Source organism: Amphiura filiformis, chromosome 3, assembly GCF_039555335.1.
Source record: "Amphiura filiformis chromosome 3, Afil_fr2py, whole genome shotgun sequence".
In the NCBI taxonomy this organism is placed as follows: Eukaryota; Metazoa; Echinodermata; class Ophiuroidea; order Amphilepidida; family Amphiuridae; genus Amphiura; species Amphiura filiformis.
The window spans coordinates 61,730,948-61,753,780 of NC_092630.1; the positions used below are offsets into that span (position 1 = coordinate 61,730,948).

The window sequence follows — 22,833 nt, forward strand, 5'->3', positions numbered from 1 at the left end:
TGTTAGGGGGAGGGCCTGATGCAAAAACATTTCATCGCGAAAATTTTTCGCCCCCCCTTTTCAGATCTTAAAATCCCCCCCGCTTTTTGACATGAAAATTATGGGTCGACCCCATAGAAAAGCATATAAACTCAATCAGTTTCCCAGTAAAATTTGTGGTCATTGCATCAGGCCCCCTAACAAGTGTTATATAGGCAAGGAATCTATAGGGGCCGGTCTATTAAGAGGCCGGTCGGTCACCCACCTTTGCACTTTTTGTTGGGACCTGAGAGCACAACACACACCGTGACACCAAATTGCATTCTGAATTACGAGGAATCTTTCTGATATCAAATAATTTTGAAATTCGCGATACAATCTACAAAATTTTTATGCAATTTATTAAATTTGTGAAGTTATTGACATTTTACTTTATTTATACTTTTAATTTACTTTATAAATTTAATGATATGTACTTAAAGTGTATAGTTGGGATGAAAAGCCGACCGGACCATCAATTGAAAATTTTGACCTGTCATGTTGAAGATATACATTTTGTCCCCAAAATCGGACTTAAAATTCAATACAAAAGGTCACTTTAAGTACATATCATTAGATTTATACAATTTACTAAGAGGACTGTTGAAATTTTTAAATAATTTTAACATAACATGACATAACATAACATAACATAACATAACATAACATAACATAACATAACATAACATAACAACATAACTTGATTTACTATAATTATTTTAAATATATCTTTCTTCAGTACTTCTTTCTAGTTGCTTTTTGCATTTTGTGGTTTTAATTGATTTAGGCTTTATATTTTATTTATATTTTATTTTATTTTATTTTATTTTATTTTATTTTATTTTATTTTATTTTATTTTATTTTATTTTACATAACATAACATAACGCAACACAACACAACACAACACAACACAACACAACATAACATACTACATAACATAACACAACATTACATAACATAACACAACATTACATAACATAACATAACACAACATAACATAATATATTATATTTGCTATTTTATGTTATATGTTATGTGATGTGATGTGATGTGATGTCATAACATAACATAACATAACATAACATAACATAACATAACATAACATAACATAACATAACATAACATAACATAACATATCATAACATAATATAACATAACATATCATGACATAAAATAACACAACATAACATAACATAACATAACATTACACAACACAACACAACACAACACAACACAACATAACATTACATAACATAATAATTATATTATATTTGCTATTTTATGTTACATAACTTAACATAACATAACATAACATAATATATTATATTTGTTATTTTATGTTATATGTTATGTGATGTGATGTTATGTGATAACATGACATGACATACAACATAACATAACATAACATAACATAACATAACATAACATAACATAACATAACATAACATAACATAACATTACATTACACAACACAACACAACACAACACAACACAACACAACATAACCTAACCTAACCTAACCTAACCTAACCTAACCTAACATAACATAACGTAACGTAACGTAACGTAACGTAACGTAACATAACATTACACAACACAACACAACACAACACTACACTACACTACACTACACTATACTACACTACACTACACAACACAACACAACACAACACAACACAACACAACACAACACAACACAACACAACACAGCACAACACAACATAATATATTATATTTGCTATTTTATGTTACATAACTTAACATAACATTTACATAACATAACATAACATAACAACATAACATAACATAACATAACATAATATATTATAATTTATATTTGTTATTTTATGTTATATGTTATGTGATGTGATGTGATGTTATGTGATAACATAACATAACATAACATAACATAACATAACATAACATAACATAACATAACATAACATAACATAACATAAAATAACACAACATAATATATTATACTAGATTTCGCGGTTCTCGGGTTGGGCGGTTCTCGTGATAGGCCTATCTCTAATTACCCAACACCCGTAATACTAATGTCCTAACCTTTCAAACTACTACGATATGCGTCGCTCAATGATTAATCAACTCTGTTTTGTAGCTGTGACGCTTACTTCGGTACCCATAATCTGAAAGCCCATCGTTCGCCTCTTTCAAACCCTGTCCTGCTACCACATTGAGGACCCCAAAATACCCCGAAATTCAACGCAAACGGGTTATACCATAACTGATGATTTTATGTTAATCCTGTCTTGAAAATAGGCCTATTGGTCCGATGAGATGCACCTGTTAGTCACACTGTAATGCTTTTCCGATGCGCGCACTGTACTCCGCGCACACTCCCGTTGATACTCCGCGATATCGCACCGCGCGCACGCGATATCGCACCGCGTGAACGCGAAACACGCGGACTCGCACGCGATAGCGCGCGGACAGAGGACGGACGGACGGACGGACACGCCGTAATTAGTATTAAGAGATTTGCTATTTTATGTTGCATAACTTAACATAACATAACATAACATAACATAACATAACATAACATAACATAACATAACATAACATAGGCCTAATATATTATAATTTATATTTGTTATTTTATAAAGTATATATGTTATAGATGTGATGTTATGTGATAATATAACATAACATAACATAACATAACATAACATAACATAACATAACATAACATAACATAACATAACATAACATAACATAACATAACATAACATAACATAACATAACATGACATAACATAACATAAAATCATAGGCGTAGATCCCGGGGGGATGGGGGGGGATAACCCCCCCCCCCAATATTTTGCAAGGGGTGATGGTCCATACAATCATCCCCCCAATGTTGACGCCTGATAATTCTGATCAAATTAACCTCATATTTGCTCATTTTAGCCCCCAAAATACAAATTTTCGCTCGCTTCGCGCCCATTTATTCTACTTTTACACCATATTTGATCAGTTTAGCTTCAAAATAGCAAAAATTTTCGCGCGCTTCACGCGCCTTTGTAACATAAACTTATTATTTCGCTAAAAGGTGCTGGATTGACTATACTTCGAGAATTTTTTTCAAACTCCATCCCCCCCAATGTCAAAAAGAAATCTACGCCGCTGCATAAAATAACCTAATAGAGCTCATAACATAACATAACATAACATAACATAACATAACATAACATAAGGGGCTGTGCAATAATTATGAGCCCTGGGGAGGGTAAAATTGGGGGGGCAAGAAATTTTGGCGAGACGAAAGGGGGGCAAGCAATTTTGGCAAGCCGAGAGGGGGGGCAAGCGATTTTTGGCACGCATTCACGGGGCACCTTTTAATAAAATGCTTTAAAAGGCTTAGGAAAACGGTACGGAAACCGCGCTTAAATATGCAAAGTTTCCTGCTCGCTGCGCTCGCAACATACATCTAGACCATTTAAAGTTTGGAATTTGGGATCCCAAAAATTTGGCATGTTAAAGGGGGGGCAAAGAATTTTTAGCGGGCCGAGAGGGAGGAGGGGGAAGCGATTTTTGGCGGGCCGAGAGGGGGGGGTTGATTTTTGGCGAGCTGTTCGAAATTTTATACTTCTGGGGGCTGATAATTATTGCACAGCCCCTAACATAACATAACATAACATAACCAACATAACATTTCATTTCATTTCATTTCATTTCATTTCATTTCATTTCATTTCATTTCATTTCATTTCATTTCATTTCATTTCATTTCATTTTATTTTATTTTATTTTATTTTATTTTATTTTATTTTATTTTATTTTATTTTATTTTATTTTATTTCATTTTTTATTAGTGTTATATTCTTATTCTTATTCTTATTCTTATTCTTATTCTTATTCTTATTGTTATTGTTATTCTTATTCTTATTGTTATTGTTATTATTATTGTTATTATTATTATTATTTAGATATAGCTATAAAACAAATTACGTAATATAATATATTTTGATATCAAAACAGCCTGCAAAAAACAGCGTCTAGTTACCAAGAAATGCGCATGCGCAAAAGTGACATACTTGTAAATGAATCGAGAAGAAGATGAGAGCTGTGCCAACTTGGGTGGATAAAGTCCATGATAGGGACAAAGTAGAGCAATGGTAAGAATAAAGAGAAAACTTTCATTTATAAGAAAAAGTTTGTGTGACCACATATTCACAAGATGTCAAAATGAAGTGCAATTTTACTTTTTTCGAATCGTTCTTCAGCATGCATGCATGCATGGCTGCAGAATTCTGCACCTATCTGCAGTAACTGTATGAAATAGTATTAAGCTTACATTATTTTTAGTCCGAGATTGCTCAGACCTGAGACGAATATACCTAGGTATACCTAGGTATATTCGTCTCAGCTCAGACTGATATTTTCCAAATTCATGAATTCGATATATTTAGGTCTGAAAAGATATAAACGTGAAAATTTGGGGTTTTTGGTGCCCATATACTGCCCACACTTATAAAGGTAGCTGTGAACTCTCAGATACGCATGTAGTAAAAGTGCCATAACTTTGTAAATATTCATGCAAGACATGTAAAAGTATACATTTTTATAAAGGCAAGACATCAATGAATCTCAATATAAGTACAGTTTTGGTGTAAAAACAACAATTATGAAGAAAATCACAAAAAAGTGAATTTTTTGCAATTTTTGTTCGGTACATCATAACAAAAAAACACTCTTTCCAAAAATGTTCGTTTTGCTTTTTTCTTAATCTTGAGGCACCATTCCAAAACGTTTTTTTTAGTTTCTTGATATTGGCCTTATTTTTGGAGATATTGACCATATAAGGCATCAAAATGAACTTTTTAAAATTCACAACCGCCTATTTGCACAAAATGATGCCTAAAATTGGAAATAGACCAAAATATAAAAAAAAATGAGAAAACCGTTTCTTAAGTCAATCATGCTTTTTATGATGAGCATAATTGCTTACCTATAGATGCTGTATTTATTGAGTTATTGTGTACCTAAATTGTCATTTTACCGAGAAAATGAACATTGAAATATATTAAAGGCAGTTGAAGTTTAAAGTGGTCACATTTTGCACTTTGATCGAAGCTTACAGGAGAATGCGGCAGTTCTCGTTTTTCTACCTTACATTACGTGAACATCGGGTAAATCCACAGGCCCTTGAGAAGTTTGGGCGAAATCTATTTGATGTTTAAATCGGGGGAAAGAACTTGAAAAAATCACATTTTATCAGCTAAAACGGAGCCATATGACGACTAGGTTTTTGTGAAATTTCCATAAGATGCGCCGCGATGCAGATAAGCGCCTCGATATGAGCGTATTTGTGCGTTACCAAATTGCGCGATACGCAAAGCGATGCGTTGTTGCTGCAGCAATTACCCTGCTGGTACAACAAAGATTTTCTTTCCTTTTCAATTTCAAACACGAGTGGAATAGTGAAATAAAATCCTTAAAATATTGCAGTTGGAGTTTACAAATCTGGATTTTCATTCCTTGTATTTATAAAAAACATAACAAAGTACAAACATATCAAAAAAACTCAATTTCGCGAAAGCAACAATGTCTAGAGTACACAGCCGTGTTAAGTTGAGCTCCCAGGTAGCATGAGTGCGCCCATGACCCAGGTCATGCAGGTTGCAGGTCCAGGACCAGCCAGCTTCGAATTTGCACACGATCAAGCCGTCATGGCCGTAGGTATGAGAGGCAAACCTTAGTTAACACATTTGCTAGTCAGCCAAATTGGCCTAAACCGGGGCCCAAACACAATATATATTTACATAGAAATTAAAAAAAAAAGATTGCTCACAGAAACCTACAATATACATGAATATGTTGTCTATCGCTCATTCTACAAAATCCGGTGCCAATAGCCTTTTTTCCATTCTTTGGTCCACAAACACTTTGTCGAGCATTTAGGGCATCAAATATGTTGTTTTTCTGGTAGAACTCAACGAGATCTACACAGACATATATAGTTGTCCATACTTTAAATGCTTTCTTCAGCCTGATTAACCCTTGCAAAGGCTCAAAATCGCTAAAAATGCGCTTTCCACTGCTCAAGTGTAACATCTGACCCTGAATATTTTCTTTGAATAAATGCGATTTCTTTACATATTTGTTGTTTTTTAATTAGATAACGCACCATCATATTGTTTATCAACATTATTTTTTAGTGATTAAAACGTCTTTGTGTAATTCTAAAATAAATTGCACTTTCCACCAAACGCCGTGAGCTACGTTACCCTTTTTTTAACACACATTATTGGAAAGAAGTAAAACAGAGGTATCAATGTAATGTGCGGTTTTTGAAAGGAAAAAAAAAAAAAAAAAAAAAGCGCAGTGATTTATAGTGCTATTTACGCACAGGCACAACGCCTAGACGCGTTGATCCACAAGCCTCAGCACACTTTGATCCACAAGCCTCAGCACACTTTACAGGAAACACTCATAGGTTTTTAAAAATCACAGTAAAAATCATGATGCTGTAGCATTTTTGGCATAGAAATGTTGTAAACATTGAAATTTCGACCGACCATGTTAAGATTGGTGAGCTACGTTACCAGGATTCTATAGTATGCACTTGTATTACATGTACTTCCTAATAATATGTGAAAGCTACCAGTGGTCGAACCCCATTTATATTAGAATTAACCGACATCAGGCTTCCCGTTAGTGTGCGTCATTGCGTCCAGACGCGTATTTTACAAATTTGGACGTAAGTTATCATGGCTAATCAAGTATTTTGCGTCCATGTCACATGCATTGCATGTGGATGCAGACAAAACTTCGAAATTTTATCATTAATTGATGATAAAAATAAGAAATGTGTATTCTTTTATATTTTTAAGATAATAAAAGCCCCAAAATTTTGACCCACCTGCTAAGAATTGAAGTAAATTCTGCAATATTTGTAAATGCAACGTCAGGAAATCGTGCACTTGCACTTTTTGCATGCTTTCCTAACGATCGTTGTTTGATGGGGAAGTCCCGATTGATTTGTTTACAAGCTGAACACGTGCCACTAACGTGCGGTTAATGTTTATTTAATTATTTATCACGACCTGACAATATTCAATTTTTAATATTTTAAGTTTATTTTCTCATAAATAATCTAGGTTTCCTTTATTAGTATTATTGTTACGATGAATAATAGCAATTTTAAAGACAAAATTCAAATGATAACCCTTTTTCGTATTATTTGTGGCAGCGCACTAGTTTCAGCTTTGTAGCATCAACAGCACATTAATTTAAAAAAAGAAATGCGGAAGTAAAATTACGAACGAAAATTTGTTCCAGATTGACAGACTTTGCTCATGTTTTTGCACCTGTTTTTGACCACCTTTCGAACCAAAACTGACACAGAAATGAGAAAAGACTCAGTACACCGGTCGATCTTACCGCTTCCGATGTTGATTAAGATACTTCTTGCATCGATCCCGAGATGCGGAAAACCAAAAGTCATTTTGTCCCACATAAATGAATAAATAACAAAACCCCCGATCCCCGGTGGACTCACCCAAAAGGTGACGCCACACCATATGATCGCTTCTTATCTTCCTTGGTCTCCGACTGACACAGACGTGCCTATCGATTGTTCATAGCACTGTGTATCAATTTCTCGACCAAGGCGAGATATACGGTTGTAGTTTCACACCTTAGGTAAAACCAAACCGGTATTGTTCGGCTGAGGATAGTTTTGACGGCATTTTCTGGCGAGAAAGTGACAAAAAACGATCCAAAACTTAGCTACATATCGTGCTCCGCTTGTATACGGGACACACGAGCAATTCAAAATGGCCGCTCGTTGACGCCATTCTTTTTGTTTCCCACGTAAAACAACCATTGCAGCCTGTAAGTTACAATAGATGTTTGTACATACACATTGTATTTCATGTACGGTAGGTTATTGTTGCTATGTTAGGGTGATTACTCTATCGTTATGTCTTCATTACCCCAATAAAGACGAAGTTAATCAGATATTCATACGGTGGGGATTGGTAGGGACCCGCCTGACATTTTAGTAATAAAGTTAGCCAGTCCTTACTTTACCACTAACGTTAGCGACCAGCCTCTGTGCTCAGGTTTGCTTACTGGGCTTGAGTCGCGGTTGGGGGGTAGTGCCCTCCCTTTTCTCCTCGCTTCGCTCGCCCTGTCGGGCTTGCCCTTCCCTGGTGACGGAGCGGGACCCACACCCGCTCTGTTTCACCCACAGGGAGTGCTCACGATCTTCTAGATGTCTTTCTTTTGCTTAGGACTCTCCGAGTTCCAGCTTGACGATTGGGATAGGCTCCGTCCATCGCCATAAGACGAAGAAGAAATCTACCAAGGGCACTGGTAAGGTCGACACGGTGGATTCTGCTGTGACAGCCCCTATGGGTCATGGCAGGTCTGCTTAAGGGGCTCCGGTCCCCGGACAAGCAGGCGGTTCCTTCGGGACTGCTAGCGCGTCCAAAGGCTCAGCAGCCAGCGAAAGCACTGACTATACGTCGGAGCAAAGTAGCAGGCAGCAGAGCGGTAACCACCAGCGAAAACCCTAGCGGGTTTTGCAGCAGGAGGATACCAGTCGACACGGTAGATTCTGCTGTGACAGCCCCTATGGGTCATGGCAGGTCTGCTTAAGGGGCTCCGTCCCCGGACAAGCAGGCGGTTCCTTCGGGACTGCTAAGCGCGTCCAAAGGCTCAGCAGCCAGCGAAAGCACTGACTATACGCCGGAGCAAAGTAGCAGGCAGCAGAGCGGTAACCACCAGCGAAAACCCTAGCGGGTTTTGTAGCAGGAGGATACCAGTCCTCTAGCGAAAATCCTCACGGGTTTTTAGCAGGAGGACACCCGTCTGTTGCAGGCATATCTACGGGCTCAAACAGCCACAGTAGTAGCCAGCGACGGGCAGCATGCAAGCAGGGGTAGCACTAGGTTTTAAAACCAGGGGTTCTCAGAACCCCTGACCCCCCTGAAAGTGTTAAAAATATGCGCTCAAATCCTAAAATGAGGGGTTCTCTAGTCAAGTATTGAATGCCCGTTTCAATATATCAGTATCAGATTTTGTGATTTTGGTTATGATGTGTAAATAGTTAAGGCCTGGCAAAAACGCAATCTCTCTTTCACGCCGCGATTCTCGCTATTAATCAACTATCTGGCTTTTAAAGAAAGTTCCCACACAGTGTACTTGCTATAAAAGTGTTGCTTTATGCCATAAAAGTTCGCCGAATTCCATAAAATGCAGTTCACCTTCGGCAAAGTGCAGAATTCAACAGCATTGCAAGTCACATGGACGAGTGAAAAAGCCATGATTTATTCAATAAAAAATGACATTTCATTACAAATGAGTTCAAGTTTAGGCCAAATATCATGATATTTATTGAATTACTGGAGTATTTTGACTAAAAAACATAATTCAAGGGCAAATTTTTGTCACTTTTTTCTTCTATGGCCTCGTATTTCACCGCTGGCATATCTCTACACACCACCCTTGAAGCATTTCTTACTGATCCCTAGAATTAGAAATTACCAACTCACGTACGTGTCGTCATTCAGTACTGCAATAAAACTCATCAGTGATTCTAGACAATATCACAATCTGTGTTAAATTACGCTGGCGGTGTGTATTTTATTTTTATTTTTAAATTATGTTACAATGCTACGGCGACTTCACTTCAACATTTATGTTATTGCATTTTATGTTACATAATTTCTGGACAGGTCGTAAATATTGAAGATCGAAGCTTTTATTTTTCTTTCATTTTTCTGCGCGCATGAAAACCCCTGAACTGGTATGCAAAAATGAATAGATGCGCTCAAACTTTAAAATATGCGCTGTACGCGCAGAAACGCAGGTTAGCGCGACCCCTGCATGCAAGGGTACCCCGGGCTTGCCTGGGTTGAACCCTAGCATGCATGGGTTCAGCAGAGACGATACATGCTAACGCTGTGGGTGTAGTCTTAGCAGAACCAACTGGGGTTGTCACACGGCAGCGCCCATGGCGGGACCGCCGAAAGTGATACCCTGGGCCCTAGAATAGCTGCTGGCTGTCCACAGGGACTGGCTGGCGATTATTCAGGGGTTGGGCTCGCAGTCTCTCACGGGACAGCGACCCAGGTGCATTCGGTGGCAGCTACAAAGACGAGCTACGGCTTGACTTCAGTGGTAGCCGCTATGCACCCGCCCATAGCTGCCGTGAGTGGTCCGCCACACACAGCGACCTTGGGCGCAGCTCTAGAGGGTACAGTAAGTAGCTTGAACAGCCTAGCTGATCAACAACCCACTTATGTCCTCGAGCCAGCGGAGCGTGGTGATCCATTACCGTCAATGGGTCAATTACACTCTCTTGATCGATCACTGTCAAATTAACAGGGCATAGCTCCATTGATTGACGCTGCCTATTCAGGTGGCGAGGTGATTGATCGGGGTATGCACGCCAGCTACCCGTGGTACTAGGCAAGCTCCCTCTAGCCAAGGGACAGCCGGTATAGCGGGTACCCATACACACGGCTTGATCTCCCTTGCGGGGAACGCAGTGAGGCATGGGTACAGTGGTACACAGCCGGAGCCCTCACGGGCACCTACGCTGGAACCACGCATACAGCGGTACCCAACCGGGAACCCCCACGGGTCCCCATGCTAGTACCGCGCCGGTACCACGCCAGCACACAGCTTGATCCCCAAACAGGGAACGCAGTGTGGCGAGGGTACAGCGGTCCACAGTTGGGAACCCTCACGGTACCCACGCTGATACCGCACCGGTACCGCAGCACTCGCTTTAGTCGCCACAGTCTCTGTGGCAACAAGGGGAGGCGGTGCTGGTACTGCAGTACCATGGGGTTACCCTGGTGGCGGATCCTTTCAGGGTCAGCTGCCGGCTGGGTATGCCCCGTGGTACCCGCCGCAGGGTGTTTCTTCCACGGCCCAGCACCGTGGCAAGTGTCGCCAGCGATGGCCACGCAGTACCAACATCAGCTGTTGACCAGGCCAGCCGGCATGGGGCTAACCCAGATCTTGATCAGGGTAGGCCCCGTGCTGCTAGCGCTAGGACGACGGCTGCGAGAGCATGCGGACCCAGTGGTGCCATGGCGGATACCTCAGGGTCTTGCGGGAGTAGGGGAGATTGGGGTTAGTTGGAACGCGTTGTAAGTTGAAACATTGTATTTTTTTTTTTACACAAAAATAATTTGGTAAAATACTGGCACCTAGTAATAGGTATTAGTAAGGGTCATCCACCAAATTAGCAACAGCACTGATGCCCCACCAGTGTTGGCTTGGGAAAGGAATATCTGTTTTTTGACTTACTGACTAATTTTTATGCCCCTCAGAAAAGATGCGTTATCTCCATGTTGTTTAAAGATTCTGGGGATTATTTTTTGAGTATCATAAGCACTAGTAGTAAGTCCCAGAACAATGTTAAATAAAAGTTTTATTGTATTTCTTATTTTGTGTAATGAACTTTGAAATGTAAAAATAGGCATCAGGGTTAGTTGAAACTTTTGAGGTGGGGTTAGTTGAAACGTGAAAATCGTGATAGAAAAATATGGTTAAAATTTGACTTTTAAAATTTGTAACATGTTTACTATTTCTTCAATATTGCTTTAATATGGTTAAAAAGCAATAATACAAGCAAAAAATGCACACAGAAAGTACATTTTATAATATTTTAGGCTTCTCATATTTTGGTCCATGGTGACACTCACACCTTGTGTCCAAAGTATTGACCCGACTCCCACATATTTATTTATTCATTTTTTCACACTGATTGTATGTTAAAGGGTGCCTTCAAGGGAAGTATAACCCTAACAACACAATAATAATTATTTTGAAATTTTTACAAGTCGTGTTTCAACTAACCTCTATGTTTCAACTTACCCCAGGGGTGGGGTTAGTTGAAACACTTTTTTCAAATTTTCAAATTGGATTATATGAATAATCATAAGCAGGTCCAATAAAGTTTAAGGCTGTATTTGTAGCATGTATGTATATGTTTATACTGATATGGTTAGTGTTTCTTGAAAGTAATCGGTTTGCGTTAAAAAGACGATTTTGTGAAAAATGTTTCAACTAACCCCAATCTCCCCTACTCCCTCTTCTGCTGGCAGGTAGTCGGCGAGCCACACAGTGGTTATGCCTTCTTACCCGCTTTCAGATGCCCGTCCTCAGTTACCGTCATCATCGGAGCATGATACGGATACTGTGGGCGAGGGAAAGGAGTCGGAAGCTGAGTCCGGTAGTGACATCAAAACAATCTCCTGCCCCCGCTGCCCCGCGAGGGGAGCAACAGCACTGATCTTCCTCCGGACACCCCCCCAAGGGGGAGACCAGGGAGGCGGACCAGGGGATCCTTCCAGTAGGATGCTCAGCTGCTGCTTCCTCACAGGGGACGCCTGCACTCTCAGTCCCGGCAAACCTCACGGGTAGATATCGTAGGGCTGTCGAGCTCAGTAGAGCTATGACGCCGCATGCTTGCACGCTTCCTCTGCGTGTAACGCGGGAGGACCACGGGACCTACCTGAGGGGATCCGAGAGGGACCCAGATGTCGCTGCCGATCACGCCAGACAACATCTGAGCTCTTCCGCGAGGGGAGCCTATTAGCGGTGCTAACAGCTAGCCTCAACGAGAGCTCCATGGGCCTAGCCCATAGGGTGTCCACTCAGCTGCTGGGAGGGGCCTGCCACTCCAATCGCTCAACGCGATGGAAAGGCAGGGTCCTTTTTCTTTGGATGCTTCTGCGCCACGGTGGAGGACCGTGCAAAGAAGCTACCAACGGGAGCACTCTGAAGAGGTCGGAAACTGCCCTTACCATGGGTAGGAGTCCGACTTTTAGCAGGCCGTGCACCACCAACAGTACCCGAGCCCACTACCTCTGCAGCACCCATTTCTGGGAGGCGCAAGGGTAGCACAGGAACAGCTGGCAAGCCCCGAAGAGCAAGCGCCTTCCAAGGGAAGCTAGGCAGAACATTCCTGGGGGACTCAGCGGTTTTTTTTTTTTTTTTTCTCCCAGAGAACCACAGCTTATGGCTTTCACCCAGAGGTGGGAAACCATCTCTTTGAGCGCCTGGGTATGGTCAGTGGTGAGTGGGGGTTACAGACTGGCAACCCAGTCTCCCCACATTCGCCTGCACATTTCAGAGGTCCACAGTAGTGCCGGCAGTCGGCCCCCAGCTTCGGGCACTACTGACAGGGATCACACAGCTTCTCACGAAGCGGGCGATTGTCCCGGTCACCCCGTTCTACGGGTGATCTTGGAGCCATTGGCTCCAAGGAAGACCGGCGACGGGGAGCCCCATCCGAACCGCAGGCTGTTGAACACGCTCTTCAGGCCCAAGAGGTTCAGAATGGGGACTCTCGCCTGGTGCTAGCCTGCCCCATCAGGGGCATGGGAACAGCATCGCTAGATCTCTCGGACGCCTATCTGCATATGCCAATCGCCTCTCAAGATCGGAGGCATCTGCGCTTCTAGGTACAGGTTCAAAATTACCAGTTTTGATACCGCCATCCGCCTGTCCATCTCTCCCAGGGTGTTTAACACTCTTGGTCAGAGCGGTGGCAGCGCATCTGAAGCACAGGGGTGTCAACATCAGTTGCTACCTGGACGCTTGGCTCATATACGGACGCACTCCACTGAAGACTACGGGTCTCATGGGGTTGATAGTCCGTAGGGTGCGGGACCCTGGATTTTTGATCAGCTCAAAAAGTCCAGCGTGGTCCCGACGCAGAGACACCACTATTTGTAGGGGCCCAGATCACCCTCACGGAGGGGTTCGCAGGTGCTCTCACCCGAGCGGGTGATTTAACATGGTGCGGTGTGCCTGACTCTTGGCCGAGTCTCGGGCAAAACCCGCTGTGGCATGGATGAAGGTGGTAGGCCTAATGGCCAGTATGGTAGACCTCGTACTGTACTGCCGCTTTCTACGTTAGGGCTTACCCAACTACACCTTCTAGCCTGCTTGCAGGCCCAGTCGTCACTCAATATCCCTCGCGGTTCCGCTTGTCGGAGATCGCGCGAGAGGAACTCTGGTGGTGGACCCATCAGCCCAATTTGACCCAGGGTGTCAGGTTTCCTGCACCCCGGTATGTCACGTAGTGACGCACCATAGCGCCAAAACGGGCTGGGGGTCCACATCCACGGAGACTCCGCCTCGGCCTATGGGGGCCATAGAGACAGAGTTTCACATCAACCTCCCTCGCTTACGAGGAGGTGATCGTGGAATCACATACCGTTGTCCTGACGGATAACACAACCGTGGGAGCCTACCCCAACAGACAAGGGGACTCCGGGCCACCACGATTGAGCCTGCAGGCACGACACCTGATAGGGTGGTGCAAGTTCAGGCAGATTACGATGAGAGCGATACACATCGCGGGCGTCACCAGCATCCTCGCGCACAATCTGTCACGAGGAAGGGTGTCGGGACCAGCAGAATGGTCCCTTGTTCGCGAGGTCGCTTCAGACGATCTTCAAGGGATGTACCACCCTCGAAAGATCTGTTCGCATCTCATCGCAATCATCCACTGCCGGTGTACTGCTCAAGGGTCGCGGACCCCCAAGCATTCACCGTGGACGCTCTGTCCATAGACTGGGGAGGATGACAGCTTATGCAGTCCTCCGATCTCACTACTCATGAGGGTGGTGGCCAAGATCGGGTGGGAAGACTGCATTGTCATTCTGCTAGCGGCAGGCCGCTGGCACTCCCCGAGGTACCAGATCTACTCCGGATGCCCGGAGCGGAGGTACCCAGTCTATCACTAGAGCATTCTGCAGTTAGCTGCATGGCCCTTACCAGGAACACGCAGCGGAGGGATACTTTTCATCAGAAGCTGTTTTTCTCATCGCCGGGCTAGACGGAAGTCTACCCTCCGCACGTATAGCCAGAGTCTGGCTCCATACTACGCTTGGTGCAATGAGACAAATAGCTCTCCCGCTAGAGCCTCTGTGCTGCTAGTTCCGGAGTTTCTGACAGAAAAGTTCCAAGCAAGACTTCAGCGGGCCACTGGGGCCAGCTATAAGTCAGCTGTCCTCTCCATTCACCGAGGTTTCGAGACGGGTCGACTATCATAGCCGATGGTTACCTTATTAGTCTACGCCTCGACGGTATGTTCAACGAGTGTCTACCAACAAGGAAAGTGATCCTCCTAAGGGATCCCAACACAGTCTTAGATTACTTTAAGGGTCACCCTTTGACCTTCCGCCAAAAGCGACGCTTAAATACGTAACTCTCAAGATGGCTTTCCGGTTTGGCGTTGGCTTCGGACGGCGGTGCTGAGTTGCACACGGTCTCGAGGTTAGCTTCCGTGTTCACAAACACTGGAGCGACACTGTTTTGGCGCTCTGTTCTCGTGACTCTGAACGGGCGCGTGCATACCGACATTCGCCCCTCTCCAATCCCCAGGGTTGGGCAAGGTTCGCTGAAGCCAAAGATAGGCTGGGGTGTCCGATAAGGCGCTGCAGCACTATTTCTTCCGAACACAAGCCTTGCGAGGGACTCACGACCGCATTCATCACCCTTACAGAGTTTTCGGTCCAGCCGCTGTCGCAATGGCTGGTCCAGGTGTTGGTGGGGTCCGGGGATCGCGAAGGTTTCGCGTCCCACGACCCACTCGACACGAGCTATCTCATCATCTTGGGTATACCGCTCGGTTGTCCCTTGAGGAGATCTAGTAGGCGGTGTCCCGAAGCCACCTTCGCCCTTCTCTACGATACTTCCGCTTACGTTAGTAATCAGAGACGGGCGGAGGTTTACCGGGACATTGTTCGGGCGATCATAATACGGTGGTGTACGGGTACCAGGTTTTCAGACTATACAGAATACTCAGCATGGTAAGAACCAGTGTCGCTATTCTTAACCACCAAACTTATTAAGTAAGGAGGTTTATGTCTGTGATCGCGTGGTCTTTTTGTTTCCCGACCGCTGGGGAAAATATTTTCTGACCTCGCTGAAAACCATCGCTACCCGCCCCGATCCCTGATCAGATGCTGACCAATCTTGTACCTCCATCCGCCGGTTACTTGCTAGATCGATCTTTCAGATGTTGATGCAAGAAGTATCTTAATCAACATCGGAACGGTAAGATCGACCGGTGTACTGAGTCTAGTCCCAAACAGAAATGTTTGGTAGACTCATAACCGTGCGATCTTACCTTTCCGATGTTGATTATCCCGACCCCGCCACCCCCTACAAGTTTGGTCCGAGTAGGGGATCCCAAGTCGGATAAGGGCGATCATATGGTGTGACGTCACCTTTTGGGTGAGTCCACCGGGGATCGGGGTTTTTTGTTATTTATTCATTTATGTGGGACAAAATGACTATTGGTTTTTCCGCATCTCGGATCGATGCAAGAAGTATCTTAATCAACATCGAAAGGTAAGATCGCACCGTTATGAGTCTACCAAACATTTCTGTTTGGGACTAATTACCATAGCGAATGGAGATGGATTGTCACAGCGAAAATGCACTTTTATTTATTTTTAACAATCAACATATGATGAGGTGTAGACCCGGGGTATGTGTGTATCGTCATAATCGTGAATTTCAGATGGACGCTACAAAATCTGTCTGGACGCAAGTTTTTGTAACCTCGTCAGCAAACTTGCGCTATTACGGACGCACATTTTTAAAACCTTAACGGAACCCTGACCGACATAACGCTTCTAACGCTCGCAAATCACATTAAAAACATTAAAACCCCGTGAACTACGTTACTGTGAGCTACGTTACACACTCATTTACGCATATCTTCAAAACTTCTATGAAATGGTGAAATCGGTTTTACATTTCACTCAAGTGATCTTTAGTTTGCTTTTTATGACCTTGGATTGAGTAAAACCAGCCCATTTTGTAGTCGGTAACGTAGCTCACATTACATTGAGTTTTAGTGTTAAAAAACATCATGACTTCCTGAAAGAAAAATATGCAAATGGTGTTGGCAATTTTTTACATCTGAAAGTAGTGATACATTTACTCTTAAAAAACACAAAAAGCAGGTCTTTTTGAACAACTTTTTTTTTTCAATTTTTATAGTGGATTGGCACCGGATTTTGTAGAATGAGCGATATACTTCATTTGACCCAAATATGTGATTTTTGGGTGATGAGACACTCGCATGGAATTTTAGAGGGATTTTAATAGCAGTTCCACATAGAAAAGCTGCTATCATCATGAGACTTGAACTGTTTTAAGATCTAGAAACACTACCGATTTATGCTGTTTTGTTAGCTGAATCTTTTTGATGAAAGTCAATCTTTGACAAGAATGTATTAGTTGTAACTTTGCTACAGAAAGTGCTATGACAAAACTGTTTTCAGTTTTGGCTTTCTTTACTCAATCAAGGGCTGTAATTTGATATATAAAATGATGTGGTTTGATGGCAAATTTGAATTTGCCTTCATACTACAAGCCGGACCTTGTCTGAAATAAGCAGGCACCAGGAGCAAATTTGATCTTGTAAAGCCATCAATTAGGTATGCCAGGTGAATTCAAATTTGCCATCAAACTGCATCATTTTATATATCAAATTAAAGCCCTTGAGTAAAGAAAGCCAACACTGAAACCTTTTTGTCATAGCACTTTCCGTAACAAAGTTACATCTAGTCAAAGAGATTCAAAAAGATTCAGCTAGGTGTTTCTAGATCTTAGTCTCATGACGATAGCAGCTTTTTTTAATGGAACTTCTATCAAAATCCTCTGAAATTCCATGTGCGAGTCTTTCATCACCAAAAAAAATCATATATTTGGGTCAAGTGAAGTATAGACAACATATTTATGTAGGTTTCCTTGAGCAAGCGGTTCTTTTAAATTTCAATGTAAATTTGTACTTTCGGTTTAGGCCAATTTGGCTGACTAGCAAATGTGTTAAAACTGACGTTTCCCTCTCATACCTACATCAATTGCTCCCGATCCTTGTAAAATTCACATGAACCAGGAGCAAATTTCTAAAACAATTACTCATGGTTCCAGCTTTGCACTTGATGCAGTAGTGCTGGTATGCTGGCTGAAATGTAAATGCAGAAAAGGATCTATCTTTGAAAATTGCTCCTGTTTCTTCAGAATGCTCCTGGTTCTTGTAAAATCCGAGTGAACCCGGAGCAATGTTCAAAAACAAATTGCTCCTGGTTCCAGCCCACTTATTTCATAAGGCTTGCACACGATTGTTACGCATTTGATGCTAGAGTGCGTTGCTAATAAATAAAATGGGCATCTCGTTACTACAAATCAAGTATGCTACAAATGTATATGCACTAAATATAATACACAGAATAGAATTTAGGCTGGTCGAATCGGCCGTTGAGCCATTCAAATGCTTTTGGCAAGATCGGGATTATATTTGGATCGGACGAATTATATTAATTTTATACCATGCTTCGTTAAGTGATTTTAAAAAGCAAAATGACAGATTGAAGATGCATTCATGAATCACATGTTTGAATATTTAAAAACTAATACTTTGACCTTTAAAAAGTTACCGGCCAGTCGGGCCGGCAACTAGACTGCTAGTCAGGAAAGTTACCGGCCTGGCCAAAAAGTTACAGGCCAATGGCTGGCTGGCCGGCCCTATTTCGAACGCTGTTCATACCTAGATGTTGACGTTCTTCTCTGCCACAAGCTCAAATCTCAGCAATTCTGTAGGTCATGAGGTCCTGTTGCGAGACAAGCAGCTACAGGGCTTACAGGTAACCTTGGTATTTTCTTGTCAACCTAAACCTAACCCTAACCACCACCCTAACCCCCCAATTAGATGTCAATTGACATGATAGCGGTCAACAGATTACTGCTTACTATGTTACAACAATAGGTAAGGTTACCTGTCGCCCTGTAGCCACTTCTTTGCCGAGTGGAAATTTATGAATGAACTTTGCGCCGAACACGTTGTTAGCTCTGTGACTTTGCAACATCACTGTACTAGTATGCGCTCATCAAAGGTTTAACTGCAAAATATATACTAGTTTAAAACACAAAATTTTGGCTCAAACACAATACTATAATATTTTGCATCTAATAAAAAGAAAAGATAGGTCAAGGAAACCTATATAAATATGTTGTCTATACTATACTTGACCCATATATATAATTTTTTTTTGTGATGAGAGAATCACATGTGGGATTTTAGAGGGATTTTAATAGCAGTTCTTCTTTGTATTCATACCCACTGTGCATTTGCAGTATTAAAATCTCAATCTTTTTTATATTACTTTGTAGCATTTATGACATTGCCTTCAAGAATGATGGCAGTCAGCTAGTGGTTGCAGCTGGAAATAGAGTTTTGGTAAGTCTCTTCTATATAGGTATAGTATTTGTTGAACCAAGAGCGTCCTATGTCATGTGTTTATGGAGGGATGGGGAGAAATTTAGACCTTGTGTACATAAACTGCCAGATCACAGAGGGTCCCCTCCTAACCCCAGGGGATGCACTTCAATATGAAATAAATACAGGTGTATTAAATAGCAGAGACTTTTGCAGTAAGGAGTAATCGGTTAGAGACAAATGTAAAAGATAAGGGGGTCTTTGGGTGAGAGATTGTCAGAGTTCAGAGACAGCCTTTTAGTCCTAAATTAAGGGGTATTGGGTGAAAAGATATCTTTTCAAACATTTGGTTAAGTGCCAAAACAGTCCCACAGAAGCCGCAAACATTGACTTTCTAGTTCTTAAATGGTTTCAAATGCCTGTGGTATTTAACAATTTAACAATTTAAGTTATTGTTCAAACTTGAAAATGTAGGGCCTTTGGATGACAAATCAATCAAAAAAATTTAGGTGACAGAATATGTGTTCCAAAAAGAATGTCATCTTTGGGTGACAGCGATGCTGAAGAAAGGGGGTCTTAACAGCCTACATATATGTGTCACTTCCAAAATGCAAGTGCCCCCCCCACTCTGGTAACACCACTAGTTTATAAGCACTCCATATACATTGAAGAATTATAGATTTTACAACAAATCTCATTGGCGGAACACCATGAAATTAACGAATGATGACATTTTTATTTGATACCATATTGATTGAAGAACTAGAAGGTATCTAGAGCTAAATTAATGAATATACACAAAACTTGCAAATGTTTTAGATCAAAGATATAGTATCTGTCCAGTCCATAGTGTAGTTTTCCTGCACAACAACATGTTCAATAATGGTTGTCTTACAAGTGCTGTACAGAGGTAACTTCAGACTGTTTTGCCACCCTGGTGAAAATTCTTGCAGAACTTTCATTTAAGTTTAAAATAACTGATGTTTGTTGCACCATTACAAGGAATGTTGTGTCGTACATTTTCACTTATGTTCATTAGTATCATTAGTTTTCATTACTATACTATTTTTATATTTTGTAGGTGTATGATGCCACTGATGGAACCCTCATCCAGCCTTTAAAGGGACACAAAGATACAGTATACTGTGTAGCGTATGCTAAAGATGGCAAGCGGTTTGCATCAGGATCGGCCGATAAGAGTGTGATCATATGGACCAGCAAACTAGAGGGAATACTTAAATACACGTAAGTAATCAGTGGACATGATGTGAACAATGGCAGCAAATTTGGATATTGTGAGAAGTCGATGAAACAAAGGTTTTGTGCAAAAATTTTGTAACTGAAAGAGGAGTTTACAAATGTATAGTGAAATGTAGTGAGCCAATTTACAAACCTTATATGTTCACTGCAGCAATGTGTATTGAAGCCCTTGCAGACATGTTAGTCTGTTCTTGTGTAAAACTTGAGCAAGCTTGAACTTCTTCTGAGAACAAACGACTCATCAATTGGCATTGCAGGTTGTCCTGGTTTACCCATACCAGGGTACATGAAAATCCTGGCTGCCATGGTTATTCTAGATGTGTAGGCTGATTAGGGCACTGTGCCTGTACAAAGCGGTGCCCTGAATGATGATAAATGGATGTCTCAGGCCTCCAGCAACTTCTGTTAAGTGCAAATAGATTTCATTTGCACTATACTGTAATGCAGAATTTTCAGGGGAAGAGGGTTTATTTTTTTGCTTTTGCTGTTTATAAATACGCAACCATGAGTTAAAAATCCTGTGAAAATATTTTAAACAGAAGCCACAAAACTGTTCAGAACAGGTAGAATCACAAAAAATAAGCTCGCAAAAATATGCTATAAATTTGTCATTTTTTTCAATTCTGTGAATTAGAGCTCCTAACAATTGTTATGATTTCTTCCTTTTGTTTTCAGGCACAATGATGCCATACAGTCGTTATGTTTTAATCCCATTACTCACCAGCTGGCCAGCTGTGCATGCAGTGATTTTGGTAAGAGTTGATCAAATTTTGTTAAGACAATTGGCCGAGTGCATTGATGTATGTGCAATGTATGTTGCTCCAATAGAGGCTGCATAAAATGAGTGTTCAAAGTTACTTACACCAGTGCAAACATCAGTACTGAATTCATCTGATGTGGATATAGAGAAGTCTGGCCCAACCCTAGGGACACTCCAATCCAATACTTGGGCGTTGCTTATTTAAATGTTGGATTACTTCTAAACAAAAACACGTCAGAGTGATTTGAATCACTCATTAGCCCTTAAATTCTAACTTAAGATTCACTAAATCAGAGTTAATGCCCACAATCGTCTGAGATCTCTGCATTCATTGAATTTGTAAGCATCAAATCATTAAATAAAATTCTGCCTGTTTGGAAGATTTCCAACATACTGTTTGGGAAGGAAGTATAAGATATTATACCCACTAAGCTTCAATTGTAAATGACTGTAGGTCTGTGGTCAATGGAACAGAAGTCGGTGTCCAAACACAAGGTCAGCAGTCGTATCACCTGTTGCAGTTGGACGAAGGATGGTCAGTACCTGGCTTTGGGGATGTACTCTGGTATGATTAGCATTAGGAGCAAGGTAAGTTAACAACTTATTCGTCTGAAGTTGAGAGCAACGCCATGTTGGATTTCACAGTGGCAGATTTGAATCGCGAGCACTAATCTAATCATGCGGAGCGTATTCACATGCATAGAAGGGCGATTTGTTGATACGTTTGCGATGCAACAGCGTAAATGCACTGATTCGAATTGATACCACTGCAAAATCCAACATGGTGTTACTCTCCACTTGAGACTACACACTATAGCAAAGAGGCGTAGCATCACTCATGATAGCATCAATGTCACTGAACAAATGAGGACTGCCTTTCCAGGACTTGTCTCAGTCCACCACTATTATGTTCTTAATTTGATCTAGATAAAAATATTCCCAAGAAAAGATGCTTGAGATTGCAGTATTTAGATATCACACTGGGAAAAAAATAATAAAACATTTCTTTTTGATGAAATATCAACTTGTTACTCAACAAATAAACATGTAACATGGGGTCTGTTTTCAGATTTTTTAAGATATTTTTCTACACTTGTTGTGTACAAAGGTAAGTATGTGTTCCAGACCCTCCGTTCGCCAAAAACAGATATTTTTTCAAAGACACACTATCAGGCCTGCATGGGGTGGAGGCTCATAGAAATACAAACTACTTCGGTACTAATTTTGTATGTGTACCCCAACCTTTTATTTTTTTAACAAAACATAAAGACAGGCATTCAAAATGTCCCCCTTCTTAACAAACAACCTGTTGGTACTGCAGGAAATGGAGCACAATCTCCAAATGTTTACTCTGTATTGTAAGGCTTTGTTCAATAATAGTGTGTCCTGAGATGATAAAATTTCCTAAATATCTATTTGCCCAAAACTGCTTGCCTAACAGTGCTTGAAATCAAAACTCCACAAAATAGTGATGCAAAAATTGCTTGCATCCTATTTTGGCATGCCTAAAATGTCTTACTACCCTTCCAATTTTGCCGTCTTCCTCCATCGCTAATTTGG

General features: G+C 41.4%; 1 protein-coding gene across 1 annotated transcript in view; it reads left to right on the forward strand.

Annotated features, from left to right (window-relative positions):
- Window positions 1-4,050: 4,050 nt before the first annotated feature.
- The window catches only part of LOC140148890 (intraflagellar transport protein 122 homolog), a 51,269-nt gene continuing 32,486 nt past the window's right edge, over window positions 4,051-22,833 (forward strand). Inside the window, 5 exon segments of the mRNA XM_072170988.1 lie at window positions 4,051-4,158; window positions 19,208-19,274; window positions 20,335-20,498; window positions 21,189-21,265; window positions 21,728-21,861. Of these exon segments, the coding sequence (XP_072027089.1) occupies window positions 4,100-4,158; window positions 19,208-19,274; window positions 20,335-20,498; window positions 21,189-21,265; window positions 21,728-21,861 (501 nt within the window). The 5' untranslated portion in view covers window positions 4,051-4,099.